Here is a 19,795-nt window from a genome sequence, read left to right on the forward strand (position 1 = left end):
TGGCACTCACTCGCGCCGGCCGCCGCCGAGCAGGCAGCAGCCGCGTCAGGGCCGTCCGGGGGCGCTGCCGGCGATGCCCGCAGCCCCCGCCGCTCCCAGCCGGGCCTGCTGAGCCGCCCCCGGGCCGGGGCCGCGCCGAGTCTGGCCGGGCCGCGCCCGGGCGGGGCCGCGCTGCCTGCATGACCCTCCGGCGGCGCGGGGAGAAGGCGACCATCAGCATCCAGGAGCATATGGCCATCGACGTGTGCCCCGGCCCCATCCGGCCCATCAAACAGATCTCCGACTATTTCCCCCGCTTCCCGCGGGGCCTGCCGCCGGACGCCGGGCCCCGCGCCGCTGCACCCCCGGACGCCCCCGCGCGCCCGGCCGCGGCCAGCGCGGGCCGCCGCAGCCCCTCCGACGGCGCCCGCGACGACGACGAGGATGTGGACCAGCTGTTTGGAGCCTACGGCGCCAGCCCCGGCCCCGGCCGCAGCACGGCGCGACCGCCTGCCAAGCTGCCCGAGGACGAGCCGGACGCCGACGGCTACGAGTCCGACGACTGCAGTAAGTTTCCCACCCGCCGGCTTCTCGCCCCCGCCCCTGCGCGGCTGCTCTCGCTCCCGACCTCGCCCGCCCTCGGATCCCCTACGGTCTCGGTTCCCCCGGCACACCCCTCGCTGTGTCGCTGCCCCCGGCCGCTGTGCGCTCTCCGCGCGCCCGGCACACACAGCCCCGACACCGCCCCCGAGCAGATCGGAGAGGTGGGAAGTTTGGGGGCCCCCTGGGGGTGTCCCATTTCCGGGGCCCAGCTCCCCGGAGCCCGCGCCGCGCCCCCTCTCGGCCCTCCCGCCGGGAGCCCCGGCGCGGGCGGCGGCTTTTGTTCCCAGGCAGGGCGGAACTGCGCCCCGGGGAGACACCAGTTGCTGCTGGCCGCGTGGTCGCTCCCCTCTCCGGAGCCCGCGGCGGATCGGCCCCTCGGCCGAGGGTCGGGCTGGGCGAGAGGCAGAGGGCGCCCGGGGCCCGGGCCGGACGGCCTCCCTGGTGGGGCCGGCGGCCGCAGAGCGCGGCGGCTTGGCTGGCGTGGGGGGCCGAGGACCAGGGGACTGCGGGGCCGCTTGTCCTTTGGAGAAACCTTGGTGATTCCTCCTCCCGCGTCCGTTGGTCCCGCCGCTGCGCTCGACCGGGCCGCCGACCTTCGCCCACCTGTTACACCCGCTTCCCCGGTCGGGAAGGGTCCCCCACCCCAGCCCGCGCCTCCTCCTCCGGGTCTGAGCCCCGAGCCCCAGGGATTAGGCAAGCGCCAGGGCTCCCGGGGCCTCCGGGGCCGAGGCCCGGCCGGCTAGCGCTCCTGGCGCCTTTCTAGGCTCTGAGGGTGCCCGCGCCGGGACTGGAGGGGAACCGAGAACGAAGAGGTCGCCGGGCGGTGCGGGATGGGTTTACGCGGGATTGGGGTGGGGATGGGCTCAGCGCTGCTCGCCAGGCCCCCAGCCCAGCTGTAGCCCCAGCCGCGTGACTCTCAGAGCTGGAAAACCCGAGTCAGACGCCGGCCCTGCCTGGGAGGTGGACCTTTCCCGGGGCAGGGGTCGCTCGCCGACTTCCCCCAGGCTCGCCGGGTCCCATCCCCCGCGCAGCGCAGCGAGGGTGGCTGCGTCTGGCTTGAATGCCCACACGGGCCTCAGGCTGGGGGTCTGGAGTTTCCCCCAGAATAAAATGTGCCTCTGGAAGCTGACAGTGGGGGTGACCACTGCGGGAAGAGGTGGGGCCCGACCTCTCATCACCCTACCTAGGGAGGCCCAGGAGGTGCAAGTGGGAGGAGGCCTGTCAGACAGTGGGTCGCTCGGAGCCGGGCCTGTGCTGGGAAGCTGCCTGCTCTGCACTTTCTCGGGCCTGGACCACAGCCCTCTGGCTGAAGTCTGGCGTCCCTCCACTTTCCTGCCAGCCTGGGGAAACGGTCGGGAGAGCTTATTGCCCTCCAGGCTGTGCCCTTAATCTTCACCCCCCCCCCAGCTCCTGGCACCCTGGGCAAGGTGCACCCCCTCACTTGCTGTGTCTTTGGGCAGGCCCTAACTGAGACCCAGGTCACCCCCTTGCATGCCCTGAATCTTCAGCCAGCTCCAGAAGAAGGGGTGAGGAACTTGTTCCCATTTCCAGCCTCTTTCCTGCTATGCCAAGGGAGCAAGCGAGCAGGGCAGGGCTTCTGCCTGGGCTTCAGGCCCTCCTGGTGCCACCCAGGGCCCTCTGATGACATACGGCTAAGAGGTGAGAAATCTGGTGGTTTCTTTTGGCTGTCCCTGAACCCACAGGCAAGGAGGGGACCCGAAAGTGCCCCATCTTCAGTCCATCAACCCAGCAGTCCTTCACAGAACACTCTCCTAGCAGCACAGAGGGAACAGGGCTGGGGCCCCGGACCCAGAGAGCTCACTGTCCTGCCAGGGGACAGACGCACTTGAGGTCTGCTGTACAAGGTCTGACACAGCCTTGCCAGCCTGAACCATGGGCTGGCCACACCCATGTCACCAGGGCAGTCAGCTGAAAAGAGCCAAGGAGGACGGTGTGTGGCTGGGCCAGGGCCAGCTTGGCCCCCTCATTCCCTTCAAGGGGCAGCCCCCCTGGGCTTAGACCCCCTCAGCGGCCGAACAAACATCCCACCATGGGAGCACAGAAATCTTGGGTCCTGCCCGTGGGGGGACCGGGTTCCGGGGTGGAACTGCTCTCTGCCCAATACTCCAGGCTTTACCCCCGTCCCAGCTCTGACAACCAGATCCCTCCAATAAGCCTGAATGATTCAAGCCAGATGGTTCATTACAGCTTTAGCCAGGGTTATGCTATTTGCTGCCCTAATTATTGGATTATGTCTGTTCTAACAAAAAGAAATTAGGACGGTTGCTCTGTTGTCCAAGGCCGAGAGTGAAGTGCTGTTTATTTATTCGGTCTTTTTTTCCTTCTCTTTAAAGCCCATCACCTCAAGGCATAAGCACAAAATTGACAGGCTCCAAATTGATCTAATAGAGGAGCGCTGATGGGGAGAAGATGCAGAAACATTATAGTTAGAAGTGTCCGCCCAGTGCCCTTCCCCTCCCAGTGGTCCACAGTGCAGCCTGGCTAACCTGGACTCCACTGCTTGCTGCCCTCCTGATGGGTCCTATGTCCCACCCTCCGCATGTGCTGCTCCCCTGCCTGAGATGCCCTCCCACCCAATCTCCACCTGTGGAAGCAGTCCATTCTTCAAAGCTGTAACGACTAGGATATTTGGGGGTTGTAGGCGACAGAAAAAAATTCAGAGTGCCTTAAACAGTGAGGGGTGTCGAGGTCATGGGGCGCTGGGGTAGATTCATGCAGCCGCTCGTCAGCAGCATCAGTGGTGATGGTTCTGTCTTTCCACATGGCCATGCCCTTTTCCTCTTAGGCTGACCTCCCTCATGGTTCAAAGTGGCTGCTGCAGGTCCAGACATCACATGTAACAGTAAGATCCTAAATTTGATAAGGATCAGTTTCCTCTCCCATGTCTCAGTTTAAAAGTGAGGGAGCCTCTCCCAGAAGTCCCCAGCAGATCTGTCCTTCTGTCTCGCTGGCCAGAATTACATCTCTTGCCCATGCTTACACCTGCATGATTCAGCCTGGGCTAGGTCAGGACTGATCCCCACAGAGGCCTGGAGCAAGGATGGAGGGGAGGAATCGCTGTTAGGCCTGCCCAGAAGTCCCTCGGCTCGAATAATTTCCCCGTACCCACTGGCTGCGATTCCCTTTCCTTAGAGCCAAGTCATATGCTACCTGGACCGTATTTCTATGCACTTAACCTTATAAGACCAACTAGGTGTCGGGCACTATGCTGAGTGTGGAGGTTCCAGAATGCCTGAGACACGGTCTCTGCCATCAGGGAGTTCACGGAAACCGTGACACACAAGTAGCCCAGCAGTGAGGACAGGGAGTCAGGAGCCCAGATGGGAAGCACCGGCTCGCGCAGAGTTCCCCCACAGAGAGGGCGCTCTGAGGCTGGGAGGAGGGGGGACGCAGCCTGGCTTAGTGCAAGGAGGAAGAGTCGAGTGGCTGGAGCAAGGGGAAAAGGCCTCTGATGGTGAGGCCGAAGCGGTCATATCACAGAGGGCCTTGAATGCCACACCGAGGAGGTTGAACTGAGTCCAGGTGGCAGTGGAAAATTTTTGAACAATGTAAAGCAGGGAAATGAATAGGTTTCTAAAAGTCCTAACCCTCTGCCTCTGAGCTCCCGAGAAGCAGGGCTATATGATGTGTGGCTCATTCCTCTTTGTACCCCCTGCAGCGCCTGGTCAGTGCCTCAGTTTCCCCAACTATGAAATGCTTTCGACGCAGGCTTGATCATTTTCTGTGGTTCTTGCCGTGGTTTTTTTTTTGTTGTTGTTGTTGTCTTTAAACTATTTCAGAGGCTGACATTTTTCTTAAAAAAACAAAACCAGGGCTGGTTTCCTACTCCCAAGGGTGTACGGGCGAGGAAGGTCCAGGTGCAAACGAAGGTCAAAATGATGCTGTCAGTCTCCGTCAGCAGAGCAGAGGGATGTGCTGCCTTAGAGGAACTGATGGGGCTGGAGCTTGATTTTCTCTGAATTAGCCCCATTAAAGCTCTATAATTATCAACAAGCTGGTGACAAGTCTCAAAGGCCCATTAGTGACCATGCCTCATTATTTATCCAAGGATGTTAACTTCAGCCAGGAGGTGTGATTTGAGTGGCTGGAGGACAGGACCCCGTGGCTCACGCAGACAAGCACCTTCACCTGCCCTCAGGGCCCGCCTGGCCTGCACAAGCCCAGGGGGGTTTTCAACTCAGAGGCTCCTCCAGGGTGGAGGCTGAGCCCTTCCGGCTCCCCACACCCCGAGAGCAATTCTGTTATTCTCTCTTTTGTTTCTCCTTTCCACCCTCTCAAGAGTTCAGCTAAACAAAGAGGCAGAAAAAAATGTTCGGAAGCCACTAAGCTTTAAGGCGGGAGCTCTCAGGATGGAAGTGAAGAGGCTTGGATTCTGCTTCCAGCTCTGCTGTGCCACCCTGACCAAATCACCTCCCCTCTCTGAGCCTCATTTCTCCAAATAGGGAATAAAGACTTTGGGCGATGAGCTCTCTCAGAGAGCTCCACCACCGGCAAGTCTCTAAAAATGGTGACTGAGCTTCTATTTATAGACTATTATTTCTTATAAAACTTGCATTTGGAGTTCAAAGCAATTCATCAATCCCATCCTGGGGCAGCACTGGGCTTGCTCTTCCTTCCTGGGAAGTGAATACCAGTGTTGGTTTCGCTGGGCAGCTTCGGGCCTTCCTTAAACACGGATGTCTGTAGAGCCAGTGGAAGGGACCCCTCTCCCCGCCTGGAGCTGAATTTCCCAGTGAGGACTCTGTCTGCCGGCTTGTCCTTCTCTGGAATTGGGAACCGGGCAGAGATCGTGGACTGTGTTGTTTTAATAGATGAGCATCACACCTCTGCTCGCGTGAGAAGCTGGAGAATGAGTTGGTTTGGATGGACTGGCCGTGTGGATTGAACATCTGCTCTTTGCTGGTGTCAGAGGTGTGGCCGAGGCATGGTCCCTGCCCTCAGGAGGCAAATGTCTGGGGGGCACAAGCCACAGGTTAGGTCTGAAGGGAACAGCAGACTGATTTAATGTCATGCAAAGCCAAGAGCTTTAAAGACTATTATTACAAAAGCCTGGGCCTGGAGAAGCTTGGGCCCATGGCTGTTAGTTGTTACCGACGTGGTGATACATCACTCCCTTACAGCACCTCACCTGCTTACCCGCACAGAGGGGAGCTAGGATACAGGCAGCAAAAGGCCGGATACACCTGGACTAAAGCACGCATGCTCTGCTCAGGGAAAAGGACTTTAGGTTCCACTCAAGGCCTATTGACTTTTTTTTTTTTTGGCTGCGTTGGGTCTTCGTTGCTGCACGCGGGCTTTCTCTAGTTGCGGTGAGCGGGGGCTACTCTTCATTGCGGTGCGCGGGCTTCTCATTTCGGTGGCCTCTCATTGCAGAGCACGGGCTCTAGGCGTGTGGGCTTCAGTGGTTGTGGTGTGCGGGCTCAGTAGTTGTGGCTCACGGGCTCTAGAGCGCAGGCTCCGTAGTTGTCGTGCACAGGCTTAGCTGCTCCGCGGCATGTGGGATCTTCCCGGATCAGGGATCGAACCCGTGTCCCCTGCACTGGCGGGCTGATTCTTAACCACTGCACCACCAGGGAAGTCCCATGGCCTATTGACTTTTAGTTTAGACACAATTTTAACAAGTATTCTCACCTGGTTTCATAGAAGAGACAAGTTACTAGTGAATAGGAGAGAGAGCTGTTTGTGCTACCAGAGGCAAGTACTCTAACAGGAGTTTCAAGCTGACGGCAAAGGAGGAGGCGGAAAAAATGAAGAAAACCTCAAAACAGAGTGACCACCTGGGATCCCTCGGTGGAGGAATCATCTCACATGCCCTTCTGTGTCTGGGCTGGGACTCTGACACACAGAACAGTAACCGTAGTCATAGCAATGATTCAGGTTATTCCGAAAAGTGTAAGTGACCATTTGTGTATTCTACTCACGAAGGCTGGGAGGGGAGTGATCCAATTCGGAATGAGTTCATTCCAGAAAGTGTCTCAGAGGGGCAAGTACAGTTATCTAGAAAAATCACCTAAATGGATACGCTCCTTCTATAATTATCTACTGAGTACTTTCTGTACCCCAGGCGCGGTGTTAAAGCACAATGCCATGAGGTGGATGCTGTTGTGTCTCCACTTTGCAGATGAGGAAACTGAGGCACACTGAGGCTAGATACACTGTCTAAGGTCACACAGCAAGGAAGTGCAGAGCCAGGATATGAACCCAGGGTCAGACGTCAGAGGGCAGGTCTCGCACCCTGCGTGTGTCCCCGCGAGACAACGACAGAGACACTGAGCTGTGTGCCTGACCCTGTGTTAGGAGCTGGGGTACAAGACAAGCAGTGGCTGGACTCAGCCAGCAGGCTGTGGTTTGCTCTAGACCCACACTGGGCACCCCTGGCCTCCCCCCGAGCATCACTCCAACCACTCCGCCCCCCCACCCTCTGGGTTGGCCTGTGGTTGGAATGCCCCTTCCCCCGGCCCCAAGGTGCACTGGCCAAGCCCTACTCGTCTTGCATGGCTCAGGTGAAGTGTCACTTCCTCCAGGAAGCCTGTCCTGATGGCCCCAGTTCACATCCAGGCCAGGCGTCCCCCCTGAACCCTCCATCAGTCCTGGCCCACTAGACTTTGTTTTGACCAATCCTTTTCATCTGTTCCTCCCGTTAAGCTGTGCTTTCCTCGGGGCAGGAACCCTGTCTTATTGATATCTTCGATCCTGGAGTCTGGCATATTGTAAACACTTGGGAAAGAAAGAAAGAAAGAAAGAATGAATGAATGAGTGAATGAATGAATGAATTAGATGCCAGTTGACCAGCCCAGCAGCCTGCAAGGAGCATCTGGGCTTCTAAAGACATCCTGTGAATGTGTACCTCTCGGGGGAGAGATTTGCCCCTGAGGTCTGCTCCCCCCCACCATCCCAGCCTTCAGGCCGGGAACCATGTCCGTGAGAAAAGCCACAGCTGCCGCGTGTGATCACGCCCGAGGGCGGCAGCTGCATCCAATCACTGCCGCACCCTCTGCCCAGCCCTTGGGAATCACTCGCTGCCTTTTAGAGGCTGGGGGTAGCAGCACGCGGGCCCAGCTCTCTCCTCACACCCTGCGCAGCGCTCCAGAGGGACCGGGGAGACCAGGGAGCCGCAGCCCCAAGTGCTGCTGGGGGACGGTGAGTGGGCCAGCCAGTCGGCCGGGCTGGGTCCTGCGGTGCTGCAGAGCCTGACCCCTCTGCCGTCTCGCACAGTTAAGAGGCTGGGACAGTTAAGAGGCAGGGGGAGCTGAGGTGTGGAGCCCTGGCCAGTGGTTGCACCAGGAGGACAGGAACCCCTTTAGCTGAGTGTGTAGCACATGTGGCCCCACCCTGGACCAGCCACGGGCCGCGAGGCACGGCGTAGGGGTCAGGGGCCCACTGCCTGGCTTTGACTCTCAGTTCGCCGCTCGTGGTGCTGGAGGAGACGGGCCCCCGAGCCTCCTTCCCAGGGGTGGGGGGGGGGTCGGTACGCAGCAGGTGCTCTGCTGGTGGCAGTCAGCGCGGTCACCGTGGCACCTCGTCCAGCCGCGCAGGGGTGGCTGACACTTCTCCACCGTGTGGGCCCGGCATGACCTGAGCCCTCCCTGTCTGCAGCCGCCCTGGGCACGCTGGACTTCAGCCTGCTCTACGACCAGGAGAACAACGCTCTCCACTGCACCATCAGCAAGGCCAAGGTAGGCCCCACCTGTGCGCAAAGGGCGAGGAGGGAGTTCTTGCTTCAGTCATCTCAGCTGCTCCTGAGATGTAGCTGCCTCCCCTACAGCGAGGTTTTCAGGGGAAAGAGTAGAACAGAGAAGCCAGAGAGAATGCGGGTGGGGGGCAGCTTTCAGGAGACAGAGGCTGCAGAGCTGGGGAGCTGTCGAAGGAGGGAAGGGCGGGCAGGGAGGTGACAGGCCTGTCCTGCAGGCCAAGAGGAAGGGTTGGATTGGGTGCCTCCGGACTCCCCGAGGAGGCTCTGGACGCTGACGCCACGCCAGGCGGGGGATTAGTCTCTGGTCGCACTGGCCTGAGCTTGCTCTCTGGGTGGAGGCGTGGACGTCTGAGAACCCCACGCTGGTCCTGCCCTGGGCTGGCACCGTCAGCTGTGTTCTCAGCCACGCTGTTCCCTTCGTCCCCACACCGCGACGCGCCCCCTGGGAGGAAGGTGCCCAAGTTGATGTTCTCCCGCAAGGTAAGGGCAGCCGTGCAGCCTGGTAGACCTCCCGGTAGAGCCGTGGAAGGGCCTGGGGCCGGCTCAGAGCAAGGAGCTTCCGGCATCGCTGCCCGCGCCCAGCCCCGCACCACCAGCACCCCAACCTGCGAGCTCCTCTGCCCCTCCTCCCGCCCTGCCCGTGGCTCTGCTCACCCAGAGGGGCAGGCTGCCTGGTTCGGCCCCGGCTGTGCCCCACCCGGCCTGGGCCGCCGTGGCTGGGCCACCGGGGCAGGGGTGAGCAGTGTCCCTGTTGGGCCAGCACCGCCCCCGCCCCCTCCTCTGGGAGCTGCTCGGGCTGTGACACAGGGCACGCCCTGCCCTCCTCGAAAGGGCTCTAGACCTGCCCTAGGCACAGAGCTGGGAATCTGATAACCCCCGGCTGTGCTGAGGTGGAAGGCAGGGTGCACGCCCCGGCAGACCCCTTCACCTCTCCCTCCACCCAGCTGTGTAGAGGTTGTCCAGGCCTGGGGACTGGGAATGGGCACTGGCTGCCAGGCTGCTCTGGCCAGAGCCATCCCTTCTCCTTCCCACCCAGACTCCAGGCCCCTCCTGTGCTGTGTGCCCCGCCTTCCCTACCCAGGCTCTAGAGGGGCTATGTGGGTGAACTGGTGGGGGGGGGTGTATGTGTGTGCACACGCGTGTGTCCACTTGGGTTTGTATCACTCAAGGCATTGGAGATGGGGGATGGGAGGCCCCCGAGCCATGGTCGCTCCCACATTCTCCAGTTCATCCTCTGCTTAGAACCAGTTCTGCAGGGGAAGGGGCGGTGCAGGCATGGGAGGAGCTGGGGCTGGGCTGGGGTGTGGGGAGGAGCCCCAGGGGGTAGGAAGGCTGAGGCCGACAGGCAGAGCCCCTCGGGGGCCCCTGGGAGGATGCCAGATGCCCCAGTGCTGGACCCTAGATTGGCCTCCCTCCCTCTAGGTAAGCAGAGCTGCCTCAGTTTGCTCATCTGTAAAATAGGGTTAATCATCCCCACCTATGTGGTGGTTGTGAGCATTTAATGAGTGAGTGCTCAGTACCTAATGCTGTCCTGCAGGACAGGGCCTGGCAGCAGACCCCCCACACGCACACGCACACGCACGTATGGGCACTCATATCCACAGCAGAACTGGAAAGTTCCACCTTCGTGTGAAAGGGTGAGAGGCGGGATGAGAGGCCTGTGTTGGGAAGGTCTGCCTCTCTGCCACAGTGCATGCAGGGCCGCCCGGCCAAGCCTCGTCCTGGAGCCAGCCCCAAGGAGCAGGGCAGAGCTGGAGCCCAGGCAGCTCCCAGCACAGCTCAGATGCCTCCGCCCTCAGCAGCTTCTCCGGCATCTTCCAAGGGGCCCGGCATTTAGGGGAAGGGGGGAGCAAATGCCCCACCAGCAGGCCCCGCATCAGCATTGCCTCCTCAGCTCCCCCAACAACCTTGAGATGTGGGGACTATTAACCCATTTTACAGATGATAAAGCTGAGGCTCAGGAGGCAGATGAAGTCATCCACTTACTCAGCTGATAAGTGCAGGAGCTGAGACCTGAACCCCGGCCAGCCTGGCTCTAAAACCCGTGGGCCCCTTCCCAGTAGCCGAGCAGTGCTGGTTGGAAGTTGGAAGACCCCACCTCAGATCTCAGCCCCTACCTGGGAGCTCCTCCGAACCAAGGTGGGGACGGGGGAGAAGAGCCTCAGCTCCCCTGGGAGGTGGGGGAGGTGGGCTGGTCATGAGCAGCCAACTTGCAGCTCATCTTTGCCTGTCTTTTCTTCTTTTTTTTTTTTTTTGCGGTACACGGGCCTCTCACTGTTGTGGCCTCTCCCGTTGCGGAGCACAGGCTCCGGATGCGCAGGCTCAGCGGCCATGGCTCACGGGCCCAGCCGCTCCGCGGCATGTGGGATCTTCCCAGACCGGGGCGCGAACCCGTGTCCCATGCATCAGCAGGCAGACTCTCAACCACTGCGCCACCAGGGAAGCCCTGCAGCTCATCTTTGAATGAGGCTGTGGGGTTGCCAGCTCTACCCCACACATGCCCTAGCTGCCTTCCTCCATCCCCGTGTGCCATCCCAGAAGCAGAATAGACGATTAGCACAAGCAGGAGCGAGCGTGAGGTCACCTAGGCCCCTGTTTATGGTTCCGTGAGTTCCTTGGCTGTGCACACTTGACTGGTGGTTGAGAGTGAGTGAGGGGGGGCTTCCCTGGTGGCGCAGTGGTTGAGAGTCCGCCTGCCGATGCAGGGGACACGGGTTCGTGCCCCGGTCCGGGAAGATCCCACATGCCACGGAGCGGCTGGGCCCATGAGCCATGGCTGCTGAGCCTGCATGTCCGGAGCTTGTGCTCCGCAATGGGAGAGGCCGCAACAGTGAGAGGCCCACATACTGCCAAAAAAAAAAAAAAAAAGGGGGGAGTGAGTGAGGGTTGCCATCTTGTGGAGGGACCCTCCCTGGCCGGCCAGCTTGTGTGGCCTCTGGGGACACAGACTGGCAGGGGGCTGTGGCAAAGCCAGAGAGAACTTGAGCCTGGTCTCCAGGACACAGAATGTTTTCCCACGGCCTCAGGGAAGCGTGTGGATGAGCAGACAGAGGGTCACAAGGACCTCGGGTCTGTGAGGGAAGTCGCAGTGCACGGGGAGCAGGGAGAAGGGGGATCGGGAAGAAGGAAAGGCCTGACCACAGCAGGAGAACGAGGGCCTCATTCAGAGAAAGTGAGTCACCTGGCCTCCAAGATAAGGAAAACAGAAAGAGTCCGATCTGACAAAGGCACCCCGTGTCGCCTGCCCAGGGCCAGACGTTTGGGGCGGCGGTGGGGGGGAGATCGCACCAGCACGGAGCCTTCCTCGCCGCCCCCATTCTGGGGGTGTGGGGCAGGATTGCTTCTGTGAAGAGGGTCATGAATGGACCCAGCCAGGAGGCCCAGGGGCGGGGATGCCTGCTGACCCAGGTGCCTGGGGGCCTTGGCGGCTCTGTCCCCAAGCCCCCAGTTACACCCTTCGCCATTCTCCTCTGCTCAGGGCCTGAAGCCGATGGACCACAATGGGCTGGCAGACCCCTACGTCAAGCTGCACCTGCTGCCAGGAGCCAGTAAGGTAAGGAGCCCTCCTGCCACGACTGGGGTCCAGGTTGGGCTTGGGGCACCCAGGGAGGCCCACAGCTCCCACACCCACTCAGAGCCCAAGCAAGTTGAGGGGTTCACTCCACCTCCACCCAGAGCACCCAGTCACCCCCACACCCTCTAGGCCTCCCAGGGACCTTGAGTCAGCACCACCTGTCCACTGAGTTGGGGAAACTCCCGGGGAGAATTTCTAGGCCAGCGTTTTAAAAGAAACACTCTCAGCTGGACGTTAGTACTGTGTGCAAACAAAGGGTTCTGTGGCCAGATAACACTGGGAAACATTGTTAAACAGGTTTCTTTACTGCAGGACTTACCAGAGCCTTTAATGTGTTGATGGGCTGCTCTGTGATGCCCCACAAGAGGGATGGAGTAGTCAGCAACTGCCCAAATTATTTGACTACAGAACCCTTGTTCCTGTACCGGATGACCTGACAAGCAGACCAGCCCAACAGGTGCATCTATGAAAGGAGAGGGAAAAAACCATTTTTTAAATTCTCTTACGAAAAGCATCAAGGTGGCCTTCAGCACTAGAAGATCAGAACGTGATGAGACTTCCTTTCGTACGTCTTACAGTTCAGTGTAGTTTTATTTGTAATGTCATGGGAGGGAAGGTCACATCTTTTCAGAATTGGGTCCTTCCCTAGCCCACAGATATCTCAGGGGCTGAGTAGGGCAGACCCCATGCCAGGGGGGACTCAACTGGAGTCCAGCAGCTTTGTTTCCAGGTAGAGACCAGGGTGGAGGCAGAGGGACAGGGGACACAGGACACAGAAGCATGAGCAGCAGAGCCCAGTGGCTGGTGTTCTAGTCCTGGCCTCCTTCTTAGAAGCCAAAGTTGGGGGAGTTCCTTCCTGGCCCTCGAGTGACCTGATAGAGAGGAAGAGTCAGCAGTGGGGGCACCCCCCTGGGCAGAGGGCCTCCCCAACACTGCTCAGGACAATTGCAGACCAACTGGGGGGTCCCACCCCCAGGTGGCCGCCACAGGCTGCCGGGGCCTGAGTTAACTTTGGGGCCTGGGCTGCCCCTGGTCCGGGGGCGCCATCCCAGAAGGGAAGGCAGGGCTGCAGGAGAAAGGGCAGTGGACCTCCCACTACACCTGGAGGAGCAGGCTCCCCACTCCAGGCCTCTCTGTCCTCATGCTGCAGGGAGGACCCCCAGGGCTGTGAAGGCCACGCGACCAGGGGAAGGGGCCCAACTCGGGGGCTCAGTGACCGTGCGTCTCTAGACTCCTGGGACCTCGAGTCGGCAGTACCTGGCTGCTGAATCCTAGGGACCCCCCCCGCATAGGATAGATTCCCTCGTAGGGCAGAGTTTCACAGAGCACCTTATAGAGAAGGTCCTACAAACCAGGCTGAGAGAGACGTGGTGTTACGTCCTGGAGCCTGACCCTCAGAAAGGGTCAGTAACCCACTGGGCTCCACAGAGCTTATGTAAGTGGTGGAGCTGGGATTTGAACCCAGGGCTGTCTGACCTCAAAGCCTGGGCCGGTTTGTGGACGTCAAAGGGAATCGGCTACGGAAGTCAGGGTCTGAAGGGGGCAAGGCAGGTAAGGAGTCTAAGAACCACGATCTCTGGAAGCACTGAGGAAGGAGGGGAGGCAGCCCCCAGGCGTCCTCCAGGAGAGGTGCCTTCCCGGCAGGGGCCAGCCTGAGCGAAGGCAAGGAGGCTGAGGGAGAGAATCTAGGTCCAAGCCAGGCTTCCCAGCCGCCCAGACCACGCCTCCTGCAGACACCCTCCCCCCCCGGTCCCCCCACCCCCCGCCACACACCTGGGCACGCACCTGGGAGGCAGGATTCTCCTGTTGTAGTTTCCTAGGGCTGCGCTAACAAATGACCACCAACTGGGTGGGTTACGACACCACAAATCTCACACCTTCCAGTTCTGCAGGGTGCGAATCCGACATAGGTCCCACTGCGCTACCATCACGTGTCAGCAGGGCTGCGTTCCATTCTGGAGGCTCGAGGGGAGAAGCTATTTCCCCTTCCTCTCCAGCTTCTAGAGGCACCCCCTTTGCTTGGCTCGTGGCCCCTTCCTCCATCTTCAAAGCCGGTGTCGCCTCTCTGACTTTCTCCCCTTGTCACGCTCCTTCGGACTCTTCTCTCGCCTCCCTCTTCTACTTTTAAGGGCCCTGTGATGACGTGGGACATGGCCCACCCACAGCATCCGGATAAACCCCCTGTATTGGAAGTGCAGCGTCTTAACCACTGGATCGCCAGGGAAGTCCCCAATCGGCCTGTTTTAAAGTCAGCTGATTAACAACAGCGTTAATCCCCCTTTGCCAGGGAAGAGCACTTATGCACGGGATCTGGGGGATTGGGATGTGTTTGGGGCCATTACGTTGCCCATCACCCTCTTTGACACTCAGAGGATCCTTTTTGCTCTCTCCAGGCAAATAAGCTCAGAACAAAAACTCTCCGAAACACTCTGAACCCCACGTGGAATGAGACCCTCACTTACTACGGGATCACAGACGAAGACATGATCCGAAAGACCCTGCGGTGGGTGAGACCCCGGGCCGCCGGCTCCCCCACCCCACCCAGCCTTGTCCACAGGGCAGGCCCTCCCCACATCCCCCGGCCCACCGCCTGCAAATCTGCACTGACTTGGGCAGCAAATTGAGAGGCCCCTTGCCCTCCAGGATCTCGGTGTGTGACGAGGACAAATTCCGCCACAACGAGTTCATAGGGGAGACGCGGGTGCCCCTCAAGAAGCTGAAGCCCAACCACACCAAGACGTTCAGCATCTGCCTGGAGAAGCAGCTGCCGGTGAGTGGGCCACGACCTCCGGTCTTGGGCTCTGCAGCCGTCCAGGGCCCACCCTGTCGTGAGCGCAGGGCCAGGAGCATTTATTGAGCACCTACTATGTGCCTGGCACAATTGCAGGTGCTGGGGAGACAGATAAATCTCCCTGCCCTCATGAAGTTTGGGTGGGAGACAGATAAAAAATGAAATAAACGACCCAAACAGATAGTCTGTTCAGCAGGGATCAGGGCCGAGAAAAAAAGCATGAGAGGAGTCAATGGGTTAGATGGGTGCTCTGGGAGGGCTCACCCGGCGAGCAGGGAATATTCCAGGCAGAGGGAACAGCAGGTGCAAAGCCCTGTATGGAAAAGCGCCCAGCATGTGGAAGGCACAGGCGAGAGGTCAAATGAGAGGGGCAGAGAGAGTGAGGGGAGGGGGTCCTGGGAGCTGAGAGCAGAGGTTGGGGGTTGGGGATGCTGGGAGGACTCTGGCCTTATCCCTGAGTGAGACGGGCCACAGGAGGGTGCTAGGCAGGGGCCAAGGCATCTGAGGACCTAACAGGCTCCTCAGAATGGGAGGGAGTGGAGGGCCGGGGCGGGGAGACCAGCAGGGTGGAGGGAGGAGCAGGACCCAGGCCTAGGCGGGGCAGCAGTGGAGGCAGGAGAAGGGCTGAAGATCGGTATCCTCAGGCCTGGGGCCCGAGCACCTGGGAGGATGAAGGGTCATTAACTGGGATGCGGAGGACCATGGGAGGAGCAGCTGGGGATGCTTGGAGCACAACTGGAACATGTTAGGCGTGAGGTGCCTGTGAGATACCCAGAGGAGACAGAAAATCATTCTTTCCTAGAAATTGCAATTGTTTGAAAACGTCAAAACCAATTTTGCCCCCGGGTCGTCTGCAGCAGCTGAGCCCTCCCAGAGTCTCTGAGCAATTTTCCCCTCCCCCTTCTCCTCCCCGTTCCTTCCCCTCCCCAGGCCTGCCTTCACCCAGTTCAAAAGGGCCAGGAGGGGTTGGCCAAGAGGTCCAAGGCCCGGGACCCTAAGAAACCTATGCCTTCAGGGACTGCATGGTGTTCAGGGCACAGTCCCCTCCCCAGGACAGTTCCCTACCAGAGGTCTGGGCAATGGGAAAGCTCAAGAGGACAGTCCAGCAGCTGTCCCCCGAGGGCCTGTACCCCTCCCCCATAGGGCCCCGAGACACCTGCTTAGCGCAGCCTGGCCTGGAACAAGTGACCTGAGGTCAGACCTCCCTCCCAGCAACCCAGCTCTGTCTTTTTGCATAAGTTGAGCAAATTGTATTCCATCGTCACGTTCTCTCCCACTCATAGATATTTGTGTGATGGAGATAACCCTTCTAATTTTATTATTAGTCACTAACCATAGGTGACCCAGTTTCTCCAAATAATATATGTCACTTATAAAAGGCAACACCAACTCCTGCTGGAGTTGTGTTTCTGAGTTTTGATCCCTGACATAAACAAACACCTGTGTGGTGTGTGAATTGTGTGTGAGCAGTGTGTGAGAGCATGGAATGCATGTGTGAGCACCTGTTTCATGCACGGGGGGGGATGTGCGTGAAGGCATGCATGCTTGTGCAGCAGGTGTGATCAGGGACTTGCTTAGCCTTGCTTGAATTTGCTAGGATCTCACTGGTCCAGTTCAGGGACCCACAATGCCAAGGGTACAGTTCAGAAAAATCAATCGGCAGTGAAGTTTCATTCTGAGGATACCTTTTAGATTTTACATAGCCTCGTAAACCTTATTCGTTCTCCGTAAATACTGAACGATGCCCAGTTCAATGGTCTGCATGTGAAACAACCCAAAGTATTTCCTACCCTAAGAAACAGCTGAAAATACCCCGGCTCATCCACACTGTTTAATTTTCACACATCACAGCTGCCACAAGAGCCATGGTTTAGTGAGGCCGTCAGACACAGAGCCCTAGGCCCGAGTGGCAGGTAGTTAAATCTCACCCGCCGCCTCTGAGCCACGGGTACAGGCTGCCTGAGCACTGTGTTGAGAAGATACTGAGGCTGCATTTGAGCTCAGGGTGAATTCAGTCATCAGCTAGCCATGTCTGCTCTGGGTGTGGGAGTTGGGGAAGGTAGTCCTTCCTTCACCTAACAGGAGCCCCATCTACAGAGAGGTGCAAGCATGGCCCCTGCCCATGAGGGGCCACGTAAGCTGCCGTTTTAGTGCCAGGCAGTGAACAGTCCAGAGCAGAGGGACCGAGTGCAAGAGGAGCCTGGCAGAGAAACCTAGGAGGGGCCTTTGGGGGTCATAGGGCTCAGGCTGGGTGGACAGAGGGTAAAGGAAAGGGGTTCCAGGTGAGTAGCAGCTGGAAGGTAGAAACAGGTGGTCTCAGGAGGGTGAGGAATGGTCTCAGTGGGCTGGCTGGGGTGGGGAGGCCACACAGTGAGGCCTGGAGTTGAGGTCTGATCCGGGGCAGGCGCTAGGCAGGGCAGGCCTAGGCCACACCCCACCTGCCTCCTAGCTCCCCCTGGGGTTGGGAATGTGCCTAAGAAGCTCCAAGAAGCACCTTCCAGGGCGCCAGGGCCAGGGTGACCCCTCACCACCCACCGGGCTCCGTTTGGCCTGGGCCTGTGGCTGCAGGAGAGGTGGGAGCAGGCAAGGACAGCTGAGTGACCACCCACCTGCCCCACAGGTGGACAAGACAGAAGACAAGTCCCTGGAGGAGCGGGGCCGCATTCTCATCTCCCTCAAGTACAGTTCGCAGAAGCAGGGCCTGCTGGTCGGCATTGTGCGCTGCGCACACCTGGCTGCCATGGACGCCAACGGCTACTCAGACCCCTACGTGAAAACGTGAGTGTGCAGCCCAGGCCAGCCGCCTCCTTCCCCACGTTCTCACCTCCAGGGACTAGGGAGGTCCATGCGTCGAGATCAGTAGTCCGTGTGGCAAGTAGTGTGAAGCACAGGGGGTGCTGTGCCCACGAGGTCATACTCTTCTGCGCTCTTTGGGCAACCCTGGGGGTTGAGTCTGGCCAAACCTATTTCTCAGATGAGGAAACTGACGTCCATAGCAGTTGAGTGGCAGCCCAGTCACACAGATAGAGAGCAGTTATCTCCTGATGTTTGGATCAGGTCTCTCTGTGGTCACGGGGCCCAGGAAAGGCTGTGAGCAGGTTGGAGGAGGGGACAGGAGGCCAGGAGATCCAGTGAAGGGACTCCATCAGGACTTAGGGCTGGGCACATGTGGGCAGTGCTCTACGGTACCACAGACACAGATAGGGGTCCACCAAAACCTGACAGGTGGGGCTTCTGGTAGCACTGGGGAGAGACTTAATTCAGGGGCCCCAGAGCTGTGAACCTGGGTCAGGACAGGCTGTGATCCTAGCTCAGGCAGGAGCTGGTGGCCATTTGGAGAGGGATAAAGCCTGTGTTTTGGTGACCACCGTCTGTGCTTCGGTGCGCTCCACAAACAAAAGATGGACGTAGCGAGGTTGTCTGGAAGGGTAGGACTTGGGGAGGAATTTGACTCAGCAGAAAGGAGGTGTTTCTGCTCAGCTCAGGGAAAGGGACAGAGGATTTAAGATAGTTAAGAAGGAGGGATGGTTCTGGCCTCAGGAGACAGTAAGGAGGCCCAGGTGACAGAGGCCATCACAAGGACTACTGGTTTTCTGCTCAAAAAACAATGTTGGGGCCCAACTTCAACCATTAGCAAGACAGTGATTTCCAGTGGATCAGAGACCACTGGGAACGGAAATGCTGTAATAGCTCAGAAGACAATTAGACTCTTTAAAGTGGAGGGAAAGTAAGTGATACTCGGTAACCTAGAAAGATGCGTACGCCCTGTGGCCGCATCATTTCCCTTCCAGGTCTGCGTCCTAGAGACCCAGGCCCTGGCATAAAGCTGCTTTTGCAGCATTGCTTAATAGCAATAAGATGGAAATAGCCTAGTGTTCATTAGCAGATTAATAAAATGTGGCATCTGTGTACAGTGGAGTACTATGCAGTTGAAGAGAATAAATGAGGGAGGTGAATGAACGTGGACAGAGCTATGCTGAGCCCAAAGCAAACTGTAGTGGGGGGGGGGCACCAGTGTTGATACTGTAGTGATTGTCTCTGGGGAGGGAGGATGGTGCCTCCACCTGTAACTGTGATGCTAGAGGGTTTTTTTCTAATTTTTATTTATATTTGGCTGCGTTGGGTCTTCGTTGCTGCGTGCTGGGCTTTCTCTAGTTGTGGCGAGCGGGGGCTACTCTTTGTTGCAGTGCACAGGCTTCTCATTGCGGTGGCTTCTCTTGTTGTGGAGCACAGGCTTTAGGTGTGCACGCTCAGTAGTTGTGGCTCGCGGGCTCTAGTGCACAGGCTCAGTAGTTGCGGCGCACGGGCTTAGTTGCTCTGCGGCATGCGGGATCTTCCTGGACCAGGATTTGAACCCGTGTCTCCTGCATTGGCAGGTGGATTCTTAACCACTGCACCACCAGGGAAGCCCTAGAATGTTCTTATGGAAGAAAATATGATCTGAAGCCAAAATGGTGTGAAAAAATTTTTTAATTAACATTTATTTTTGGTTGCGGTGCATGGGCTTCTCATTGCATTGGCTTCTCTTGTTGCGGAGCACGGGTTCTAGGCACACAGGCTCAGTAGTTGTGGCGCACAGGCTTAGTTGCTCTGCGGCACGTGGGATCTTCCTAGACCAGGGCTCGAAGCCGTGTCCCCTGCTTTGGCAGGCGGATTCTTACCACTGTGCCACTAGGGAAGGCTGGTGTGAAATTTCTAAATTGGGCTTAGTTCCCACCTGCCAAGTTGATAGGAATTCAAGGGGCTCATGCTGTGTTATCCAGAAAATAGGGTCTCAGCTCGTACAACAGAGGGTCCAGCCACCTCGCACAGCCAGGGAGAGGTAGCCCTGGCAGGGCCTGTCCACCATGCCTGGGGCTCCCCCGCCACAGGTGTGGTAGTTGCTGGGCCCACCCTCCAGCCATGGGCCGGGTCAGCGTGGCCTTTCAGACAGGCAGCTCTGTGGGTGGCCCCGTGTATCAGAGGGAGGGCCCCAGCAGCCTAGAAACCTGTACATCTGATTGAAATTCCCTGGGTGAGTTGCAGGGGCTGCTGCTCAGGCCTCCTCAGGGCTCCCTATCTCTGAAAGGCCCCTTCATGGACCGTGGGCCTTCTCTTTGCTAAAAGTAGGGGAAATAAAGGCACAGGTGAGATT

General features: G+C 58.7%; 1 protein-coding gene across 2 annotated transcripts in view; it reads left to right on the forward strand.

The window, feature by feature from the left end:
- The window catches only part of DOC2B (double C2 domain beta), a 26,963-nt gene continuing 7,168 nt past the window's right edge, over positions 1-19,795 (forward strand). Inside the window, exons 1-6 of one of the 2 annotated variants that reach the window (XM_033423292.2) lie at positions 1-546; positions 8,200-8,279; positions 11,775-11,849; positions 14,264-14,373; positions 14,514-14,640; positions 17,282-17,439. In XM_033423292.2, the coding sequence (XP_033279183.2) occupies positions 180-546; positions 8,200-8,279; positions 11,775-11,849; positions 14,264-14,373; positions 14,514-14,640; positions 17,282-17,439 (917 nt within the window). In that variant the 5' untranslated portion in view covers positions 1-179. The remainder of the gene's footprint in view (positions 547-8,199; positions 8,280-11,774; positions 11,850-14,263; positions 14,374-14,513; positions 14,641-17,281; positions 17,440-19,795) is intronic. The other variant, XM_004267077.3, reaches the window with a different exon arrangement.

Source organism: Orcinus orca, chromosome 19 (genome assembly GCF_937001465.1).
Source record: "Orcinus orca chromosome 19, mOrcOrc1.1, whole genome shotgun sequence".
Classification (NCBI taxonomy): Eukaryota; Metazoa; Chordata; class Mammalia; order Artiodactyla; family Delphinidae; genus Orcinus; species Orcinus orca.